Below are 24,073 nucleotides of genomic sequence, written 5' to 3' on the forward strand. Positions count from 1 at the left end.
AGCATGTAGGAAATGTGAAAGCAACATTTCTATTAGCACAATTTCTAGAAGCATTTTTGACACAATGTGATGTTATACAGTAACAGCAAGATTATCACGTGCGTAAATAGAATTTCTATTTCCTATTATAGTATTATTTCATCCAAAACACTGAATATAAGCAATATGCATATATACATTTTTTAAATAAATCATTTGTTTCTGCCGTGACGTGAACTCTGCGGAAGCACTGCGTGAAGTTGATTCTATTTCCCCGCGCTTTGAGAGAGAACGCGCTTGACCACGTGACAGAGCGGTGAAGTAGAGGAGGTCCGTGCCGCGCGGGCTTGTGGGAGCAGTTTGATGACGTAGGCTGTGGAAGTACAGCCATAATAACGCCAGTCTCTTCTGGATGATATTTTATTCAGGGGTAAGGCATTTTCAATAATCATTTGTTGTGTCGGTTTTCGGCGTGTTTATGCACGATAGCGCTGTATAACAGGGCGTGCGCGACGTCGTCTAATCATGTCCGCTGTATCAGCTGACAGCAGTTCAAAGTGAGTCTTTTTTTTAGCTCTGCATTGAGCATTTCTGATATTCTAGATTACGGAAACATAATCTGTCGGCAAATCTATGCTATGCTAAAACTGTAAAACATATAAAGCGCAATGTTTTAGCTGGCAGAATGAGATTACTAACTCTTGAAGTTTTATTTTTTTCATACGTTAACTTCTTGATTATCACTGTTTTGAGTGTTTTATTTTTTTAAGTAACGTTAGTAGTTTTAAAGCATCACACTCGACCTGAATTGTCCTGGAGTACAAAAGTTTGATTTTAATACTAATCGGCATTCTTAAGGCTGAGGCTGAATAAAGTTATAAATAAAATGCATTTCATTGGTGCTTCCAGCAGTTTTTCGCACCGCTATCCACTCTGATTCAAACACCCTCAAACAAGTTTGTGTGGGCCCACTATCTGAGCTCTTGAGGACTCTGCAGTTTAAAATAGAGGAGTGTCTTGTTACTTTTCAGAGCCTCCAGATTTCGTGTGAGCTGTGGAGATATTTGATATCACTGATCTCATGCATCTAACCCTGCATGTGTGAGATACAGTGGGATCTGAAAGTGTTTGCACATGCATTGCAAGCCATAATTTCTGAATGTTAAATGTCATTGCAACAAAAAACAAAACCTAAATTTGAGTGGTATTCATTGTAAAGAAAGATAGCACAAATACACTCTCCAAGCAAAGCATTTGTCGAAAAAGAAGGTTGTTTGGTTTGAAATGACTAAGCTGTTGAAAAATAAGACAAGGTATTGAAACATTAGTGGTTGCTGGTAACGTTATATGTAATTATCTACACTTGTGCTGGGACAAATGTGTGCGTTTGAGAAGAACTGACTTTATCCAGGTTGTGGCTAGATACAACTAAAACCGGAAGCCAACAATAAATTACGTTTACTACCTATTAGATGTTGTTTTATTAATGTTTTATAAATTTGTTTATAATATAAATATAAATTTGTTTTATAAACTTCCACGACCCTAAACCTGCACTTTACAATCATACAAAAACAGTAATCATTGTTGTACTTTGTGACAAACGTTATGCTATATTGGTGTGCCCATGCCCAGTAGATGAATCTGTATCTTGTTCTGCGAAAAACTCAAGTAGCATTTGTTTGAAGACATGCACACTTTTAACAAATGTGACTTAAGCATCCAATTTTTTGTAAATGAAATCCTACTGAGGTTTTATAATCCATTCTCTAATCCATGCGTTTTCCCAAGTGGAAAACAACTATCATGATCTTGTTTGTAACTTAAATATTGCTATTGTTGAAAGAAACTGTTGCCTTTATTGTGAACAGGTGTCTGGCTTTGGTGTGGAGTAACGAGTAACAGAAACCAGGCTTAGAGAGAAGGACTGTCCTCACAAGATGGGGGCTGTGGTGTCTCGGTGGAGGGTAAATGTGCTTCAGTCACTCAACTTGTAGGATGTACACTTAGGCTGTATGCAATATTAATGTTAACATCTACAATTTGATTTTAAAGTGGTTTGATAGAAATGTTGCACAGATGTGTGCTGTTGTCTTTTTTTTAATGCTACAAAGCCCTCATTAGATTTGGAGCAATGTAGCATTGCATCTCTTGCTCACCAGTGGATCCTCTGCAGTGAATGGGTGCCGTCAGAATGAAAATCCAAACAACTGAGAATCCAAACAACTGAGAAAACATACAGCTTTTTCCTTCAGTCTTGTGAAGGAAAAAGCTGTATGTTTGTACGAAACGCATCTATTGTTAAGATGTTTTAGCTTTAAACTGTCGCTTGTGGCCAAAATTTAAGTCTGTAATCCATAACACTTCCTCCAGTGAAAATGTCCATCAAAATCACATCCTGCATCAAAATCCACAGACATATTTAATAATTTTCTGGACTGTTTTTGATGCTTGATTTTCATAAGAAGTTTTTATTCGCTGTTTGGACTCCCATTTTGACGGCACCCATTCACTGCAGAGGATCCGTTGGTGAACAAGTAATGCGTGAGTAAATTTACAGCAATTTCAAATTTTTGGGTGAACTATTCCTTAAAAAGTTTCATAATTAAGAGTGTGATTTGGTATTAATATGCTATATACTGTAGAAATCTAAATAGTGAAACTTTGCAATTTTGTACTTTTGTACCTCCTACCAGCTTGCTTTATTGTTGCTAACTGTACTGTATCCATCCATAGGCAAAGCCAACCACTGTAGAGGTCTTGGAGGATCTTGATAAGGTATAGAAGTGCACTTTCAACCGTTTCCTGACATCACTCATTCTGTCTGTTATACTTTTCTGACATGGAAGGTGTCCTTGTTCAATTAGGCCATGGAAATATTTGAACTGTTTTATTTATTTTAGGTTCAGTTGTGACTCAGAATAACACAAGGTTACAGACAGAAACAAATGTCTGGGGTTATACAGTACTACCTCAAATAGAGAGGTCTGAGTATTGAGCTTGGCTGAGTATTGTGCAAATAACTTGGCTGTATATTTACTGTTTAGAACCAAAGACTTCTAATTGTGACTTCAAAATGTGAATTAAACACGTTTGACCTGATTTGTATCTTGACAAGATTAGATCAGTATGCAGTTAAATAAATTTTTTGCGGATTCTGATTAGAGCTCTCTCAAGTTCTGCCTTAGGTATTTAGGTCATGGGGATTTGATTCAAGTTTAGACTAAACAACTTTTCCTTCCATACTTTCTTTATGCTGCAGGATATTTTGAAGTTTTACAGTAATTTGGTGTCCTTAAGCCGTCATGCATGCTTTTTGTTTGACCTGATTCATACCCCTGAATAACTATGCATTCTACTGATAGCACTTGCATGCACACAGTTTTATTAATGGCCATTTTTCTGAAATATATTTGAATTTTGGCTTAGTATTCAATACTAGGTGCAATTTTAAAGGCCAACCCATAATGTTATTTTTGTTGTAATTTTGGTAAAAATGTATTTAAATATGAATTATACTCCATATCTGAGCATTTTTTACACTTCTATTTGAATGCAGCTTACTAATTCCTGCCCTTATGGAGTTTTTATGGAGTGTTTTAATTGATCTCCCTCAGGATATCCAGGCCCTTGAGGAATACAGAGAGAAGAACCAGAAGCAGCTGAAGTTATGGGTGTACAGACTGCTGTTGTACTCAGCCCTGCTGTACTTGATAGCCTGTACAGTCGTCTATGTGTGGTACATCCCAGAGAGGATGATAGGAAAATTAATAGTGGCTTCACCATTCTTGCTATTTCCTCTGTTGTAAGTACTTTAAGTTCAGTTTTTGAATTCAGACAGATAGAAGATTGATGGTAAATTGTATGAATCTGGTTTTGATTCAAATTTTGATATGCATGAATATCCAAATTATTTTAAATTAATTTATTTTCCTGTCTGCAGAATTTGGCTGCTGAGGAAACTGCTGATTGTTTTATACAACAAACGAACAGAGAGAAACAGTAAGAAATTCTTACCGAACTTGATTTTATATTTGATCTTATTATGAGTTCAGTCTATTATGATGCCATAGCCAGTAGTATTAAGCATATCTATATATTCATTTTTCTGTTCTTTTTATTTTTTGCATCTTAGATGAAAAATTAGAAGAGCTGAAAGCAGAGAAAAAGAAAATAGTGAGTAATGCGTAGCAGTGTCTGTCTTTGAATGTCACTTCCTGTTGTGTAGTTAATTTTGGCCTAGATTCTGTCTTTTTTTCTGTCTGTTTTCACAGCTGTACAGATTTGCTTGAGTAGAAGCGCTCTCTCTCGTATATGTTAGGATCTTTTCATTTGAGCGAGTTAGTAATTCCACGCAGTCCGTGTGCTCCCATCTTCCCCTGTGAGCTGGTTAGCCGTATGCTAATGTTAGCACAACAACGTCCTGTTTTCCTTTCATCATATTGTGGCCCTCTGCTGTCAGTGAGAGAAAGAGATAATTTCTGCTCCTAATAAATAATCTGAAATCAATGAAGACAGCGGGTAATTGGCAAAGAGACTTTACTTGGTAAAGTGCTTGGCTAACGACTTGTCTTTAAATTAATAGTGTTTAGTGATGGGAGGAAATAAATCTGAGAAATTGCTTGTCATCCACTGTCATGTCTAATAACTTTCGATAATTACAGCTGATGGATTTTCACACTCCCCATTATCGCAGTAGGGCTTGTAATTATTCTATTCATTAAAGTTAAATAATTAGCACAATTTGCTCTTTCCCCGAAATTAAGTTTTAAAATAAAACTAAACAGAAGATGGTGAGAAAACAGATTGAATTTCTTTATGCTTTTAAACCCAAATATAAGCAGCAGGACTAGTTCCTTCATTTGACTTGGACAGATTAATTTTTATAAATTGGAAAGGTTTTTTTTTTTTTTTATTCATATGTGTCTTCAGTTTTTAATGTCAATCAATAGGAATCACTGTTTAATGTAATTGTGATTACGTGATTGCAATATTTTTTCAAACAGCTTGAGCAGGTAATGGAAACTGAGACCTACAAAAATGCCAAGCTGATTCTGGAACGGTTTGACCCTGACTCTAAGAAAAATCTTGTAAGTACCTTATTATTAAATCTACAAATGACTCCAATAAATGTGCAAATATCAATGTTTTTGTTTGGTTTTCTCTGGAGGAGATAGCGGCTCAACCCATTGGCCCACCTGCGACTCCAAGACAAGGCCAAGGTGAGCGATCAAATCTGTTCCCCCTCTTAAGTTGAACTTATCAACTCACAGTTGACCCATGTTCATGCCATTTATTATGATTTTTTTTTTGTCTTTCATCAGAATGCAATAACTTGTTGTAGTATCTTTAAATGGCAAGTATGTAGTATCTGAAATGGCAGGTTTCTGTGGTATAAAACAAAATGATTTGAGTAATTTTTCCAGTCTCTAGATCACCCCAATTGGGGCTGTGGGGTGAGCAACCCCAGATGTAGACTTCATCTTATCAGGTTTCATATTTCACTGTCAGAATAATATCATTTCCTTCTCAGAGCTGCGTCAGCGGCATGTGACCCCTCGTCCTACAGGGCGTCCTCCACCCGTTCCTGCCCCCTCAGTCCCCCCTACTCCACTGTCTGCTCCGGGAGGGCCACCTGAAAAAGGTCTGTCTACATCAACCCCACAAGGTCTTATCCGGAGGCCTGGAACCCCGGCTGGCACACCCGGCCCAGCAATGGGTGAGTCTCATGTCCCTCACTAAACATCTGATTGGCTTTTCTTGTCATAGAAGGGCTATTAATGGTTTTTCATCACCGATCTGTAATGTTGTTTAAGGGACAAAACTGACCAGTCATAGCCGTGACCTTGCCCCTAAAATCAGAGGGGTATTAGTGATTGATTGCCAATATTTAGTTTTTTTGTATGCATGCACTTTGTAGTTGATTGACCTTCTACATTTGCCAAAAATCTCTGTAAAACTATCAGAGCACGCATTGCAATATGCTTCACTAGACCTTTAATTTCCAGTCTGACAAATAAAGTGGAAGTGATCCATGTTTTGTAAATACATTTTCTTCCTCATTTATTATATGAATTGCTAAAATTTTAGTTTTTTTTAAATGTTATTTATTAATTTTTTTTTTATTGTAATGAAAAGGCAAAATAACAGTTTTAATTTCAAAGGTGATAGCTGTCATACATTATTTTGTAGTATGTGCTATACAGTGCAAACTGCACAGTAAACCGTATCCTAATGTTCCATTGCAAATCAATGCATTAAGAAACCACTTATTATACAAACAAACAGAACTATACAAAATATGCTGTTTTACCTCATCTGATGAACAGGCTTTTAGTAATGTTGAATTTGTGTATTGGACTGAAATAAACACTGATAAGATCTTGGAGTCCATTGTTGTTGTTAATTAAAAGTAAAACTATTACAAATTATTTAAAACATTTTAAAAATCATAATTAAAAAATAAAGCTGAAATTGTTGACTGAACAACTTGCTGAACTAAAATTATTAAAACTGGAGAAGGAAGAAGGGAAAAAAAAGAAATCTATAAAAAAATGACAAGCACATAACAAAATGACTAAACCTAAATTCAAATGAAAGCTGAAAATGTAGAAGTAATTGGTAATTCAAGAAATGTATAAATATGATATTGCTATATAAATACTACAAAAACACTAGAGCCCCTCATTTTTATAAATGCCATCTGAATTTGATTCTAAAATTAGTATTTTCACATTTATTTAGTATAGTTTAGTTCTTTCACTTCAATGGTAATGGGGGAAAAAAAAGTATTCATTGCCATTAAAGTGACATTACTGAACCTACACATAGGTGCCTGATTAAAATACTCCTTTTAGAAGAAAGTTTCAAATGGATGCTTTTGCATCTGAACTCTTCAAATATAAGTATTACATGAAAAACTTAAATAAAATAGCTTTGGCAACTAACTGAAAGTTGAATTAAAATGACCAAAGATGAAATAGAATGAATTAAAACCGTATAGAAATATAAAAATTACTAAACATCCTATTAAATTACTAAACAAAATGACTAAAACTAAATTTAAACTGAAATCTGAAAACATAAAAGTAAATGCTAATTCAGTATATTAATAAATGTTATAATAGTGCAAAACTAATGCTAAAATAACACAGCATTCGCAGTCTGTTTTAACTTTATCTTTTGGATGAATAGCGCGATTTTATTTATTCCCTGTCGACTACAATCATCTGCTAGCAGTGACTGACAGGTGACACAGGCCCTGCTGTGTTAGTCGTGCAAGTTTTGCTGTGTGCAAACCGTTCTGGTCCTGTTCAAGCAAACACCTTTAGGAAGAAATTGGAAGTGAAAAGCACCTTGGTCCACTGCGGCGTCTCCATATGCTGGTAAATGAGTAAGCAGCAGGGATTCCTAACTATGCCAAGTCTGGCAGAAATGACCAGTCTTCTCACTATGATTGCTCTTGATGTTAAATTATATTAATTATGAGTGTGGATCACAGCGGGCATGAGGAGGGAGCTCCATATCAGTGTCGTTATTAAATGCTGTCCCTCTTATCATTCATCATCGGCCATGCAGCACTGAGCCACAGATACCGTCACACATCTGAGGAGAGCACTGACATGCACGTGTGTGTGTGTGTGTGTGTGTGTGTTTGCTTGCAGGAATGCACCCTCCAGGTCCTCCGCTGGCCAGACCCATCCTCCCCAGAGATCGAGGTGCCATGGACAGGGTCATTGAGTACCTAGTGGGTGATGGACCTCAGAACAGGTGAATGCTTTATCTTGAAATCATGATTTATATCTTTACACTGAGCAAAATCAAGGTGTGATGTGATTTCCCGAAAAGATCGCCATATAAAACAGAAGTTCAGCTTGAGTTCAGCCAGTCCCAGAGAATAATAAATATCAGTTTGGTTATATTACATATTGAATAAAAAAAAAGAAAAGAAAACCTGAAAAATTTGAAATGTATTTCAGCTTCTATAATGATATATAATAATATTTAATAATATATATATATATATATATATATGTATATATGTGTGTGTACTGGTACTTGCCTGATCAAACTTTTATTTTGCCTGGCATGAAATAAAGCAGGAAAAAAAATTCTTTATAATGGGGCTGATTAATAAATGTTTACATTTGAAGGTTAAGAAAACCATTTATTTAAAAAAAAAAAATATATATATATACTACTATACAAAAGTTTGTTTTTAGCAGGGATGCATTAATTGGATCAGAAGGAATTTAAAATATATATTTTTATTTCAAATAAATGCTGTTGAATTTTCTATTCATCAAATAAAAAATGTATTACAGTTTCCATGAACATTAAGCGCTACATCACAGGAATAAAATAAATTTTACAATATATTACAATAGAAGACAGTTGGGTAAAATGTATTTTTACAGTATTACTGTTTTTACTGTATTTTTGATCAAATAAATGCAGCCTTGGTGAGCTGTTTTGCGGTTTACTTTGACTAAATTGTCTGGATGGATGTGTTTGCAGCTTTGAATTGTGAAGGCTCAGCTAGATTTATCAGACTAGTAACATCTGTTAAGAATGTGAATATGGTCAATTTTTGTCATGTGGTCTCTTACATCCTTAGACTTTACTCACACCATTTTTTTTCTAAAGCTTTTCAGTTTAAATATGTACTTTCTCTTTTTATTGCAGATATGCTCTGATATGCCAGCAGTGTTCGTCTCATAATGGCATGGCTTTAAAGGAGGAGTTTGAATATATTGGTAAGTTTGAGAGAAAAATGTAGTGCCTTGACTGTTCAGAAAGTCACTGAGCTCTTTAAAACAGAAGAGGACTTTTTTCCAATGTAAACAAGTGTAAACGCATCGTCCCTCTGATGCATTTACAAATCATTAATGTGCTGCATGTTTATTTTCATATTCATGTGTCTGAGGATCATTCAGATGAGATGAGTTTGTTTTTTATCGCTTATGTTTTAGCATTCAGATGTGCCTACTGTTATTTCCTGAACCCGGCCCGGAAGACACGTCCCCAGGCCCCACGTCTCCCAGAATTTGCTGCAGAAACCAAGATGAGCCAAGACCCCCCTGCTGTTGCCATGGAGACAGACCTGTCTAGCTCTCCACCTGCCCCAGGTACCAGATCTCCACCAGAGTTCACCTGAGCAGCAGGAGGAGATGATGTTTAGATGCTCCTGATATTCTTAGGACTTGTGCGCGGTATTAAAGGATGATTTTTTTGAAGGGCTGGGTTTGTTTACTGCAGGTCTATTGTGTGTGTGTGTGTGTGTGTGTGTGTGTGTGTGCACAATGAGACGTGTGTGTGCGTGTATGTGAGTCCCTGCTGCTCGTGCCCTCTGAGAGGACATTTGCTGATGTGCTGAGAGCAGATCTGTGAGGTGATTAAAGGCTTTAGAGTCTTATATTCCCCCCCACAGTGCTGCCTAGTTAGTAGTGCTTTACCCTGTGTCTCTACCTGACACACAATCTCTCTCTCTCTCTCTCTCTCTCTCTCTCTCTCTCTCTCTCTCTCTCTCTCTCTCTCTCTCTCTCTCTCTCTCTCTCTCTCTCTCTCTCTCTCTCTCTCTCTCTCTCTCTCTCTCTCTAGCTGTTTCTTCTCTTATGTGCTTGGTCAATAGCAAGTGATGACTGATGATACATTGAGTGAGTGTGTGTGTGCTCAATTATGCATCTTAATTCTGGAATGTAGTGTTTTTTTTTTTTTTTTTTTTTTTTGTAAAAATTTAAATTTTAGTTTTCAACACTTTAGTATAGGGACCAATTCTCACTAACTAGTTTCTTATTTGCATGACTATTATTAACATATTGGCTGTTTATTGGTCCTTAAGCAGATATTCTGCATGACCATATTATACATTCCTAATCCTACCCAATACCTAAACTTAACTACCTTACTAACTAACTATTAATTAGTAGCAAGTTAGGAGTTTGAGCCAAATGTCGTAGTTACTGGTTTGTTAATAGCAAGAATTGGGCCTTAAAACAAAGTGTGACATTACATTTATTTAATTTGAGTTTTTTTTGTTTTGTTTTGTTCTGTCTGATTTGTAATGAATAGTCTTGTCTTTATATGAATGGTATTTTTAAGTGTAATAATTTTGCACTTTGTACATTATGATAACTCTAGCCTTTATCTAATGATTTTAATAATTCGCTGACTGTTTATTGTACCTTATATGTGCACACTACTGTTCAAATTTCTGGGGTCTTATACAGTGCCCTCCATAAGTATTGGAACAGTGAAGACAAAATTGCTCTGTTGGCTGTGGAGTCAAGACATTTGCAAATATGATTAAAAGATGAATATGAGACAAAACTACAGAATGTCACATTTTATTATTAGCCGTTTCAACACATAGCTGTTTTACCAAATAAAAAGAACAGCACTTTTAGAGTTCATACCACTCATTGATGTGATCATAAGTATTGGGACAGTTGAACTTAAGGCAGATATAAAAGATTAAAAGCTATTATTTAGTTGCAGATCCCTTGCACACAATCCCAGCAGTGAGTCTGTGACCCATAGATATCACCAGACTCTTGGTCTCATCCTTTGAAATACTTTTCCCAGCCTTTAATGCAGCCAATTCCAATTGTTGTTTGTTTTGGGGAGTTTCTGACTTTACTCTCCTCTCCAGCTGGTGAAATTCAGGTTCAATCGGATTTAAATCTGGAGATTGACTTGGGCAATCTAAGACTTTCCATTTCTCTGCCCTTGTAAATTCAGTTCCCTTTTTTCTCTCCACATTTTTGCTTTCCCATCACTTAGATAAAGGTTCATCTTTGTCTCATCGATCCATAAATACACTTCCAAAACTCTTCTGGCTCACCTTTGTGCTTTTTTGCAAACTCTAATCTTGCCTTTCTATTTTTGGTGCTGGTCAGAGGTTTGCATCTTGATGTGTAGCATCTGTAATTCTGTATCAAAGTCTCCTGAGGACAGTAGATTGTCAGAGTATCACCCCAGCTTTCTGGAAATTGTTGGTGATTTTACAGACACGTCTTTTAGGGTTCATTTTCACAGCTTTTATGATTTGTCTGTCATCAACTACTGTTGTTTTCTCTGCCGATCAGGAAGTTGCTGGTGGTTTCCAAACTCTTGATTTCTCCATGCCCTTTGTTTTTGCTCTAGTTCTTCCTCTTTTCTTTTAGCATCCAAATTACTTGATTTTCTTTCAAAGTCAGCTCCCTCATCTTCATCCTTGTTTGTGTGTCATCATCGAATGCAAGATTCAGAATGCACAAGTAATGGATATAACTGATACGACACATTCCCTGCTTTTAATATTTGAAGAATTAATGCAACAGGACACACTTAGAAAAACCTGTGAGGCAACTGTCCCAATATTTATGCTATGGTATAAATAACAATGCTCTAAATTTGGATCTAGCTATGTTGTATTTATTTTGTGCATAAAAATCCAATTATATGCCTCTTTTCACAGTGAATTGAATCTTGCTAACAAGCACTCCTTTCGTTTGTTCATTAGAAGGCAAAGCAGCCAGTCCAGGGCATGTGAAAACAGAACCTGAAGAGCAGCAAGCAGAAGAGAGCCTCTTAGAGGAGAAGCAGCCTGAAGATCCAGATCCCCTTACCAGCCTCCCTGACAAATCAGATGGCGAGCACGATGTGTCTGCCATGGAAGTGGAGTAGAGTGATAGAATCTGCCAATATAAACCTGTATGTTCATCTTGTGTGTATGTATATGTGTGGGTTTGATTTTCATATTCTTTACCTTTAGTTTGTTTCCTTTTAAGTTCTGCGCATTACAGTTGCAGTGTTATTTCATAGATTAGTGAAGCAAAGCCGAGTAGGAATTACTAGTTCAGTGGTCAAAGGGATTTTTGTGAGGTTTTTTTTTTTTTGCTTTTTAAATCTGCAATAATTAGTTAATTTGCTGAGTTTAATAGTCATTAGTGTCTTTGTTTACAATATAATCTATGTAAAAGCTAAACTTTGCAGAAGTGTCATAACTCGGTACATGCATAACTCTTCTCTTAATGTCTTAGTTGACAAGAAAAGCAGCTATTGACATGAATTTCATTTCATTCTCCATATAAGCACTGTTTTGTGACTGAATGTATTTAATATTCTTATTTACAATATGTAATAATGCAAAAATGTCCTGTTCAAAATTATATTTATACTATTTATAGTTATTAACATCCTCTCAGTGCCTGTTTTTGAAGTGTAGCATACATTAGGTGCTGTGCATTGAGATTGGTCCCATGTTTACATGTCTGTTCAAGTACCACCATAGGAATGTCTGGCTATTTATTACGGCATAAAAACAGCCCTTCAGTGTTCTCAGCCTTATGTGCCTTTATGTTTGACCTGCTTCAAGTTTGAAGAGAAGCAGATGAATTATGTAATAGCATAGCCTAATGTGCGAAAATGCAATGCTGTTTTTATTTGGTCTACAAGGATTAATATGAGAAATAAAGTTTTTAAAACGTTATCCTGATGTTCTTCAAGGCAGAGAATTGTTTTTTTTAAATGCATTTTATTTTTAATTGAATTTATTTCCATTTGTATGCATTTATTTAATGCAGTATCACACAAGCGTTCAGGTATTAATGCCATTGTAGGCCTTTTTGGGACCCATGCATTCTGCACTGACCAGTCCCATGTAAAATGAAACCACTTTTTCTATTCCACTGATATACCCGATCTTAAAAATGTCAGTTTCTTTTCAGTTATTTTCTGGGCTTGAGAGTGAAGGGGTCATGGTTCTGCAGGTAGAGATGTGTAGTTATTGGTCGTAGCTAGTGTTATTTGTGTCGAGAGATTGCCGGTCAGTGGATATGCCACTTGAATGCTTAAGTGACCCTGCTCAAGTGAGCGTGAGAGAGCATCTGTGTGCTCGGACGAAATAGGCTGTTAGAGCTGTTAGTGGCCTGCTGCATCGCCCTGCCCGTGGTCCATCTGCTCTGACACGGAGAGACATTGAGAAGAATGTGTTAAAACACAGTCCATTTTCATTAGGGAGCCTATTTTAGCTTGTGATCATTTTATTTTAGCTCATTGATCATTTCAGACAGTATTAGATAATGGGAGTGACACACAAGCCCAACTGAGCTTGATTACTTGACCCTCTTCATTTGCAACAAGAGCGCTATCTCTGCCCCTTGACACGCGCTCTCTCTCTCTGCCGCTCGCTCTCAGGTCAGTCTCTCACATTTGTCTTTGGGATTTTATAATGCATGTTTACAGATACGTGACCCCCTGAGCACAGCAATGCATCACTGTCAGCGGGACAGTGGCACCTGATTCCCATACACTGCGCCTCTCTCTGACCTCTGACAGCACCCTGGCGCTCCAGAAAAAATAACCCGTCAATAGGACATTTGAACCTTTCCCAGCCAATATGATGTAGATCAAGTGTTGGTGAATTACTCGTGAGGTGGGCGCTCAGTAGCCCAGCCCATTTCATTTCAGAGTCAAACTCCTCACTACATCATGCTGCGAGAGATGACATTTATTTTCTTTGACGTCTTTGGTAGTGCACTGTCAGTAAAATCATTTTGTGTGTTTTGAATTCCCATCCATTTAAAGAGTTTGCGAGCTCTGCGCTCAGAGACGCTTTTTCATGTTTGTGGCACAATCGCTTTTTTATTGAGGATTTCTTTCAGGCAGATGGAGTGATTAGATATGAATCCATCTTGATAGTCGCCTCACTTTCTCTCATAGAAAGACTCACATTTCCAGTAGTTCAAACTCATTTTTTCATGCCTGTTTGATACATCTGTTCAGTTAAGAATAACACTCTCTCAAAATAGTCATATGGATGCTACATGAAATTGAAGGAAAGATCTTGTGTTTCAGAACAACAACCAGATTTTAAAGAGATTCACCTTATCCACCTTATTTTTAACCTAAGAATGGGTGAGGCTATTTGTAACTTCTGGTGTCATCCATTTCCAGTTATTTTTAGTTCTGCAAAAAAGCTGCTTGACATTTCAAACTGGTATTTCATATCATTGTTGTAATATAAATATTCTGGCTTGTAGCGCAAATAGCTTTGCTATTTACTACTCTTTGCTATTCTTTTAGTTATTTACCTGCAGTAACTGATTTCATATAATCTAGATTATGTAATCAGAATCTAAAAATTAAATACTTGTAATTAGAGTACTTTTATGGATTACATATTATTCAAACAAAGCAGTAAAGTATTTACAATTTATTCATTCTCCGTAATTATTATTCTTTATTGTCTTTTAAATGGCCATTTCTAAAAATCCTACTGTCATACCATTCAGCTTTGACTATATTCACAAATGTTGTGCAGATAAATTTTGCAAACTATGCTTCTGAATATGGGTGAAAACCCACAAAAAAGAAATCTAAAATGTAGTCAGATTACATGACCTAAAACAAGAAACCTAAATTATGTTACTAAATACAGTTTTTACCATGTAATCTGTAATTAGTAATGGACTGCAATCTGTTAGTAATCCACCTAGCTCTGTTTACTTATAGCGGCTAATGAATCAGAACTCTTGCACATTCAAAGAAAATACCTTACTTCTATTTTAGTCCACTCTCTTCTCTTCATACGAGGCCTACTTTATACCACAGCTGGCAGATGTTATATAGAAAATCCCTATAAGGGTGGGGATAAAAGATAGGGAGGGATGCATATTTTCTGCTCTCCTTTATACAGCCCATTTGTGTCCACACAGGAAGGAGATTCCATCTGCTTTCTGCTATCAGTAACCTGCTAATTGATTTTCAAGGATGACAAACGAGCCGCTGGTTTGCTGAGCAGAGGTAATTCTGACCCGGTCTTGTCGGGCCAAACCGGCATGCACAGATTCTCAGAGCACTACCCTCTCTCAAACTGCATGTCTCTCGACTCAGATTTATACTGATCTTTTATTTATTCCCTGAAAATATGGCAGATAAGAAACATAAGTGTTCTTGATATTGTGTTTTGTCATATCCAGCAGCCAAAGATTGAAATCCTAAGAAACAATTTTCTGTTGAAATGAAAGAGCTTGGCCTTGTGAACCCTGGAGGAAAATAACCCCGCTGTTCCAGGCAGAATATATATAACAGAAGAACTGAATAAGTTAAATAGACAAGAGCACGAGCCATGTCACTTTTCCATTTACTGCCCTTTGGGGTGAGCGCTTCAAAATCCTCTTAAAAGAAGACTTGTTATGTGTCTCCTTGCGGATGCCTAATATGAAGCCTGAATGGTGCATTTTGGTAAAAAACTAAGAGTTGGGTTCATCGCAATTCAGACCCTCGCCATTTGCTTATAAGCAGGGCGCGAAGAATGATACGGAACATAATGAGTTGAATGTCACAAAAGCAATTAACATGTCCCGGTATTAGAGATCACTGTGGGATGATGACAACTGTATCATTATCAAAGTCATCATACCCCCGTAGGCGAGAGGGACACATTAAAATCAAATTAAAGAATCGCATCAGGTTCGGCGCCACGGCCCGAACCACAAGACGCACCACGAGCAGTTGAATTCTGGCAATTAGCTTTTGGCTCTGTGATTCTTAAATGCCACAAGACAAAGTTGAGTGGCGTGAATTCATTTCACGAAAAGGTCATGAGGTGCCAAAAGTATGTTGATTTGAACGGAATTACCATTTAAATCACAAAACACATTTAGGCGGGCCGATTCCCCCTCCATCCCCTGCACACTGGAGCCTGCCGTAAATTGTTAGACAGGAACAATAAGCTTCTCTGGAGCAGAAAAGTCATTAAACCTCGCCGCAGCTCAAATGGAGACTCTTCTAAAACGTTTTTAGAGGCATCATGGTGCAGAGAAATGCCAGGCCTATCATCACTCTGCATGTTCTTCAGCATTTTTCACCTCTGAAAGGGCACATCTTTTACTTTAGCGCTGACACTTGCAATCTTTCACGGTCATAGATGCACAGCCTATGAGTGCTTTAACAAACCATTATATATTTAGAGATGACTGAAGCTGTCGTTTCACATGTATAAGTAGCTTGACCTGTCCGTTCTGATTAAAAAGTGGGTTCTTGTCCTGTCCTGGCCAGTGTGGTGAAATTTTGGCTTTCCAAATTTATTTGGCCCCTAATTATGAGTTTCAGCCTTGACTCATGAAAAAAAAGACAAATTTGAAGTGCAGTCCATTTATAATACTGTCGTTTAATCACACCTTACATTTTATCTGTGATATGCTGTACATGCAAAACTCATGTTTCTAAATCCAATGTTGGTTGATAATGCAAGAAATGATCTTGAATGTTGCCTTGAGTTAAATATTTGTTACATTCATTTATAGGCTGCTAGCTTCTTACAGAAGACTGTTTAAAATAAGGTTCGTACTATTTAATAAAGCAAGATCGCAGAGCTGTTGAACACCCGATAATAGAAGAGGAACTACACGGCGGTTTCTATAGCGGTCTCAAAGCGCGAGTTAAAATATTGCCTGACCTTCATATAATTTAGCCCTCATGCTAGATCCATCCCATAACATCTGACACGTGGATTTACGGCGAGTTGATGTTTTAGGTGATACTCCATTGGAAATCGATGTAACAGCAAACAGACTTTCCAAACCCACTGATTCCCACAAGTGCTCGATAATTAAGGTAATTACATACAGTAGCTTTCCCGTGAAGCAATACGGTGCCTTCAGAAGAGAGCGACTGCATGACCCTTTCAGCAGCGATATACGGTCTGTTTTTACCCAGAGAGATGCCGTCCCCGTCGACGGGGGCGAGAGGGGGGGCCTGGAGTTAATGCCGGCATAGCTAGCATGTACCCGTGGCTCTATCTCATGTGGAAATCATACAAAGCATCCTGCAGCCCGCAGCCTCATTTTATGGGCTCATCCATTACCCCTCTGTCATTGTTAATTGTCTTCTTTTTACCTCTGCAGGATTCTCCAAATTGGTGCTATCGAATGTGACAGGGGGAAGAGCATTAACCATCTGACAAGATGATATCTGCGTTCAATTTCCATTTCTGCGCTGATATATACCTGCAGCACATCATTTTCCTCTCTGTCATAAAGAGAGCAATAAATCAGAGGTGCTTATGGAGACACAGCAGAAAACAGGGCCGCTGGATTTGTGTCCCCAGCGCTGGCTATTAGGACGCCATTACCGCCACGTTCTGCTCCTTCAAACAAAAATGATCAAGCTTAATGCCGCTGAGATTAGGGAGATTAAGAGGGAAAGAGAGAACGGCCTCAACCATCTCCTCCAAACAATCTGCGCTAAACTCCATAAAAGAAACGCCGTCTTCTCTCTTCTCCTCTCGTTGACACTATTATCCATCTGTTTGGACGAAATTGCTGTATCATAGTATAAATCTGAGATACAAGTGACACATCCTCTAAAATAAAAGGGAACATTAACTGCTCTATCTTCCCCAGGCCCTGGGATCTGCTGGTTGTAAACTCACTCAAGTGTGGTGGCAGTTATGCTGGGTTTTACTGGACTACAGACAATTATCCTTTACTCCTCTCCTCTCCCAAGACAAACTGCCAGGGCTTCATCTAAAATGATTGCAAATAGATTTTACAAAATGTCTGTCGCTAGATTGCTGCAATAGATTATTTCACTTCAATGGATAGAAGTTGAAAAAATAAAAGCAAATCTACAAATCTATCACAATATTTTTTTTTAGCGCAGAAATGTAACACATCAGATTGTTCTAAGTGTACAAACCTTGCCTAACCTTGCCATAGTTTAAGAACAAAATGTTGACACATGATAGATCTCACAATACCTCCATTAAGGGAGAGTTTCAAAGAAAAAAGTGGTTCCTAAACTTTAAAAATGCATAACAAATTGCAAACGTACATTTTAAAAGAGACTTTCACATGTTGCTGAATAAGAACTACAAGGATGGAGTTTGTGAAATTTTGTTTCCCTTTTATCCTTAATGAAAACTAAAATAATATATACCTTATACAAGCTAATATGTTATTACTCATGCATAACAGTCATATGGTACATGCATAATACTGAGTTAACAACAGTTTAACATAAACAGTTAACTAGAGTCATCAAAAACGTTAGAAGTGTGTGTTGGATGATTTTTGACTTTTATGACTGGACCCACAATGTTCTGGAATGTTCCAAAAAGCACTAGAATATTAGAGAATACTTCACAATGTTATAGAAACTTCTAGAATATCCACATCCATGCAAAAGCGAAATATCAAAAAACTAAATTAGCTAAAAACCTATCTGTACTAAAACAATGTTTAATAATTAATAATATAATTTATCAGACCTAAAAATTTATCAAAATATCGATGTCGCTTGAAAACAACTAGTACAATATTAATATGCAGCATAGAATTATAGAAGAACCATAAACAATTAAGTGAAACCAATATGCTGTGGAGTTCTTGGGAGATTCAGATTTCCGAGTTCAACAAGAGTTCCAATGAATCACTCTTTTTAATAGTTTCTTTCCAATAACTTGTAAATGGGTTGGGAAAATGGTCTGAGCTGGTTTGTGATTCATTCTGAATCATTTGTACAAACCAATCATAAACTGGATTGTTTAGAGAGGTTTGTAACTCAGTCAAATTGTAATGCAATACTTTCACATACAGTAAGACAAGCTGTGGATGAAGAGCATGCAACTACAATCAACTGAATTCTAATCTGCAGATTAATTTCTGTTGGTTGTTTGTCATTGATTAAGAAGCCAATTTGAGAACCCGCACTGGCAGGTAGTGATCGACTACCGCCACAGGTAAGCTACTTTTTTTGGAAGGTATACCATATTCAGCATTCACTTTGTCTATATCAAACATCCTCACAAGATGTTGTGATGATATTTTACTATATTAGTGTAAGCATTTGACCCTCACAAATTAGGCTAAACCTGTACAAACCTGATAATACAGTTTATCGCTTTGTCCTAATTTTGTAGTTTCTAACCAAATTGCTACTATAAATGGCTACTCTTATTTGGGGGCCTCAGTAAACTTTCTGGGGTCTGACTGAAAAATGGGGGAAGTCATTATTATTTACAATTTCATTATATATTACTTAACTCGATAAAAAACAACAACAAATTCAGTCGATATTACACTTTTATATGAAGATTATTTTTTTCTCTTTCAATATATTTAGTTACATTTACTTTGAAAAGTTATAGGTTTGTTGTGCATAGAATGTTTTTATGCACTGGTAAATTTTAAATCTGGATATCATCTGCAGCATCAAGAAAACTGCTTTGCTATATCTGTTTTGTTTTCATTCCTTGAAACGGAAAATAATCTTTGCATTGGCTGCACAGAATAAGAAAGAAACCCTCGTCCTGTTTATCTGGACACTTCAATTTGAGAGCATCAGTTCCAGTGCATGCACAGCTGAGTGCAAGCCCCTAGTGCTGTTCATCGATGGTATTAAATGTACTGGTAGTCTGTGCAAGGTCCTGCTGCAGATTGCAGGGGTATTTACAGGAGTATTTACTGTAAGGATGTTCTGTTCTTCAGGATTTCTTTCTTTAAAAGTTTTCTATTGTTTACCAAACCTGGACTGAAGAAAGAATACCATCTGTCCTCTTCAGTATTCCTTGCACCACGGTTCCTATATAAACAAAAAAATATATAGTCTAGACAGTTTTCTTCAGTGAAGACAGTGACACATACAGTGATGTAGGTAAGAATCTATTACTGGATTTCAGTCACACACACACACACAAACACAGACTGTGATGGTGTGAATACTGGGCCTTGTAAAAACACAACTAGCTCAAACCAAGAGAGCAAATCACAGCTCTGAGCTCCGATTCAGCACTAGACTCATGTACATTTATTGTATTTGTTCTAGATGCCTAAAACAGCCATGCATGACTCCATCCATCTCCGTTTGTAGCGCAATAGATTTGCACAAGATGAGATGAAGATATGCATAAAAAAAAACTATTTGACATAAACGTGCAGAAATTGTGCTGAACTGTAACAATGACTAAATTGAAGCACTGCTTGACTGGTTTTCATTTCCTAAATATAGGAATTACATCTGTTCATCGCTCTTCATCAAAAGTTTGACATGCTTTGAGTTTTTTGTTTCTTTATACTGGATGCTGAGATGCATTGTGCCTAGATGATAATCTCTCTTAATTTTTAGGGTGGTGTGAGGTTAATCCAGAGATGAATGACTGACACATGATTGAGGGTAAAGAGGATTGTTTTCACTGCTGTGGGTGTTTAAACCTGTCTCTGACCGTGCAGTATTGATCCTCTGCCTTCAATTAGGACTCTCATCTACATATTTCCCTTAATATTCAGAGTACATAAGCATTCTGTAGCATTCTTTAGACTCTGAGAGTAAATGTGGGGGCATAGCCATCAGTTTCCTGCCCATGTCAGCAATGACTCTGGCTGGTAGGTATAGGAGGTGTTGCGCAACATCACAAATATACAATTTTACACTGAATAAATAAAATTCAGGGAAATAGTTAAACTAAACCTGAAAATCATCATGAAAACCCAAAAGTCATATATTCCAAACCAATATAGCTTTCTGTTTTTCTTGTAACTGTTGCATTAAGTTTGTAATGTTCAAATAATATGTGAGAGCTAATGTACAGCAGTTAGGAAGATTTTTAGTGCTTTCTTAAGTTCCATGGATTCGATTCGGTCACATCTTATATACATCAAAAAATAAGTACAATGTACTTATTGTGGTCATATTGTATTTCAGAACACTTTTGCTGCTATTGAGGTGGGATATGGGTAAGGTTAGGGACAGGTTTGGTGGTATGGGTAGGTTTAAGGGTGGGTTAAGGTGTAAGGGATGGGTAAACAGTGTAATTATAAATGTAATTACATATAGGTATTTTTAAATATATACGTACAATGTAAAAACTTATATGTACACAGTAAGTGCATTGTATCAAATTATAAATTTCAATGTAAGTACTAGTAGTTAAGGCCACCTAATATAAAGTGGGACCTTTGATTCTACTTCACAAGTGAGGAACAAATAGAGATTTATAAAGTCAAAATTTGACATGAAAATGTTCTTATATGTATGAAATACATATATTTCAGGAAAATGTAAAGATAAAGAGACAATCACAATATGCATTAATATCTTTATATGCACAAATAAGTAACTGCACTGATAATTACAGCACTGTAATTAATTCATTAATTATGTATGATTTTCTGTATGTATATATATATATATCCTGGAGGAGTGTGTGTGTATTTGTATATATATACAAATACACACACACCTCCTCCAGGACTACAGTCTTTAGCAGGTTCTCAATTAAGGATTATTGAGCTAATACGATGACTGTGACTGGCATATGTTTCCTTAAGCACCATATATATATATATATATATATATATATATATATATATATATATATATATATATATATATATATATATATATATATACACAAGTAAACCTTTTTGGTGCTTATAGACATTTTATAAATCATTGCATTCACATTTAGAATCATTCTGTGTGGATGAGTCCCTCAGACTGTAGCGGATGGATATTTGTATTGCTTTTATAGTGCTCTTGTGTTGTATTTTTCTTTATCTTCTGGGAACTTGACAACCATTAGTCACCAGTTGAATTGGAAAGAGCAGCATGAACCTTCTTCAAAAGTTCTCCTTTTGTGTTCAACCGGAAATTCAGTCACATGGGTTTGAAACGACATTGTCAGAATTTTCTCTTATAAGCAAAGTATTCCTTTATAACCACTACAAAATACTTAAGCTGTTTGCTCCTTTGCTAAATAAAGTAATTTTGCCTGTGCCTGCACATCTGATGTATACGTTTATTTGAGGAATGCTTACATATAGTTCATAATGTTTTGTTTTTAGGTTCACTTTTATATTTTTTCACCGCCAAAAATGCTGGGGTGTCTGAAAGTAGTCTGTAAGTCATCATTACTGCTGAGCTGGGCATGGACCGCTGCTCTGGGTGAGAAGGGAGCTGATGAACTGAGACCACAACACAACTCCTCAATGCTGCGCTCATTTCACCTCTTATACGATCTGTTATCCACAAGGCCAGTGCTCAGGTAACCGGCGCCTAGTAAAAACACTTCGCTCCCATCACTTGTGGCCTTGACATGTAATGTGGCAGCACAAAGAGCCATCTTCACTGTAAAAATGAGCTAAGCGCTCAAAAGACACAATGGGAGTCTAAAACATCCTCTTTTATTGTGGGCTAAACATCTCCCTTGGGCCCAGCAGTTCGGTGTTATGAGAAATCGGAGGCAGAGGAAGCCATTGTCCCGCAGTTATAGTTCATTATTATAGTGGTGCTCCGACTGAAGAGGAAACATATGCCAGTCACAGTCATCTAATTAGCTCAATAATCCTTCAATGGGCACAGGCTAAATACTGTAGTCCTGGAGGAGGTAAACATTCGCTACTGTAACTCTAATGGCACAGAATATCCGCCAGGTACTGCTTTACAGGCTTATTCCCTATGGCCCGGCATAATTAATAGCTTTACAGTCTTCAAGGCCATAATGCTCATCAGTTATTAATTAGAAATGCATTTTACTGAATAAATAACGCTGATGATTGATGATGAAAGTTGTAATTGGGCTCTGTGAGAGAGTCTCGCGGGAGAAGTCTCGCAGAGAAACACAATCTCAGTCGAGGAGTTCCAGTACGCTGGCCCAGACACAAGGGGAGTTCACAACCGCGCCGAGCCGTTCTGTCGAGACAAGGCTAAACGCCACAAATGAGACTTTGATAAATCCGAACCACGCTCATCAGGGTTTCTCTGATGTGGTCTACTCTGCCATGAATTGATGTTTTCGTCAAAACAAAAATGCAGTTGTAACCCTGTACTACATATGAAACTGTAGTTCTGAGTATGATGATTCTTAATTCTTGATTCTTAAAACGATAATAATAAAGATATTAATCATAAATGGTTGAAGAATAATTTCTTGTAGACAGCTATGGACCTATAACTTTTGAATATATGAGAAAAATAATGGCACAAATGGGACTTTGGTAAATCTGAACCATGTTCATCAGGGTTTCTCTCATGTAGTCCAGTCTGCAATTAATTATTGATGTTTTCGCCAAAAACAAAGATCAGGTCATAATCTTAATCCTGAATGAGTGTGAGGATTTGTGAAACGGCAATAACATAGATATTAATGGTAATAATATAATAATCATTTCATGTGGGCAGTTATAGATCTATACATTTTAAATATATAAAATAAAATAACGCCACAAGTGAGATTTTTCCAAATCAGAACCACATTTTTCAGGGTTTCTCTGATTGATGGTTTCTGTCATAAACAAAGTTCATAACCTTAGTATTTCTGAAACTGTTGTTCTGACAATGACTGTTCCTAAAACTGTAACATTAGTTGTAGTACTAATATCTTTGTCCCTTCACAGGGCAATTTATGCAGCATCAACATCACAAACAAACAACTTATATAAGACATCACGACACACACTTAAATTTTTTTTTAAATTACAACGCACACAGCTACAAAACCCAGCATTAAGAGTACACCATTTCGTCATATTTTTAAGATACAACATTTGCGATTCACGCTTTAAAGTTATTTAATACATTGCATTATATAGCTTCTGAATATATTAGAGAAAAGACTACTGACACTAATTAAAACTTTATCTGTTGACATCATGATTATGAACTTGATATTATAGTGACAAGTATTCACTTTAATGCAATTTTTGTGTCATTGAATCGCTCACTCGCTTTATATATTGGTTGTTACACCATGTAGATCACAAGTGATCTGCACGTCTAGCGAATCCAAAATTACTTGTTGTTTTTTGAGGGTCAGATGATGTCTGTGGTTGGTTACATTCACCCCCCCCCCCCCCCCCCTTCAGTAAATTTACAATTAGTAAAATTAGTTAGCTGTCATATTCATAACCTTACTAGCTTCAATTGATTATGCAGCCCTAACAGACATATCACGCTCATCATAAAATATGGCTTCTGTTTATGTTAAGATCAAGGTTGCTCTTTTCAGCTCTTTAGCTGTATGATACTGTGCAGGTAATGCACATAATCATGCAGGGACTGTAGAGGACACCTGAGATGTGATTGATTGTCAATTCGCTGATGGTCCTCG

At 36.8% G+C, this 24,073-nt stretch overlaps 1 protein-coding gene across 2 annotated transcripts; it reads left to right on the forward strand.

The window, feature by feature from the left end:
* Positions 1 to 286: 286 nt before the first annotated feature.
* Positions 287 to 12,470, forward strand: LOC306875701 (endoplasmic reticulum junction formation protein lunapark-A-like). Of its 2 annotated transcripts, none has more exons than XM_079426402.1 (13): positions 287 to 409; positions 1,851 to 1,946; positions 2,716 to 2,757; positions 3,597 to 3,784; positions 3,923 to 3,981; positions 4,115 to 4,155; positions 4,986 to 5,069; positions 5,150 to 5,201; positions 5,513 to 5,698; positions 7,644 to 7,749; positions 8,665 to 8,735; positions 8,952 to 9,107; positions 11,483 to 12,470. In XM_079426402.1, the coding sequence occupies exons 2-13, from the start codon at positions 1,920 to 1,922 to the stop codon at positions 11,644 to 11,646; spliced, it is 1,176 nt and encodes a 391-aa protein (XP_079282528.1). In that variant the 5' UTR covers positions 287 to 409; positions 1,851 to 1,919; the 3' UTR covers positions 11,647 to 12,470. The 2 variants fall into 2 exon arrangements, with proteins under 2 accessions (XP_079282528.1, XP_079282529.1); XM_079426403.1 differs by having other exon boundaries at positions 365 to 536.
* Positions 12,471 to 24,073: the final 11,603 nt, after the last annotated feature.

The sequence above is a fragment of the Barbus barbus genome (genome assembly GCF_936440315.1).
Source record: "Barbus barbus genome assembly, chromosome: 10".
NCBI lineage: Eukaryota > Metazoa > Chordata > Actinopteri > Cypriniformes > Cyprinidae > Barbus > Barbus barbus.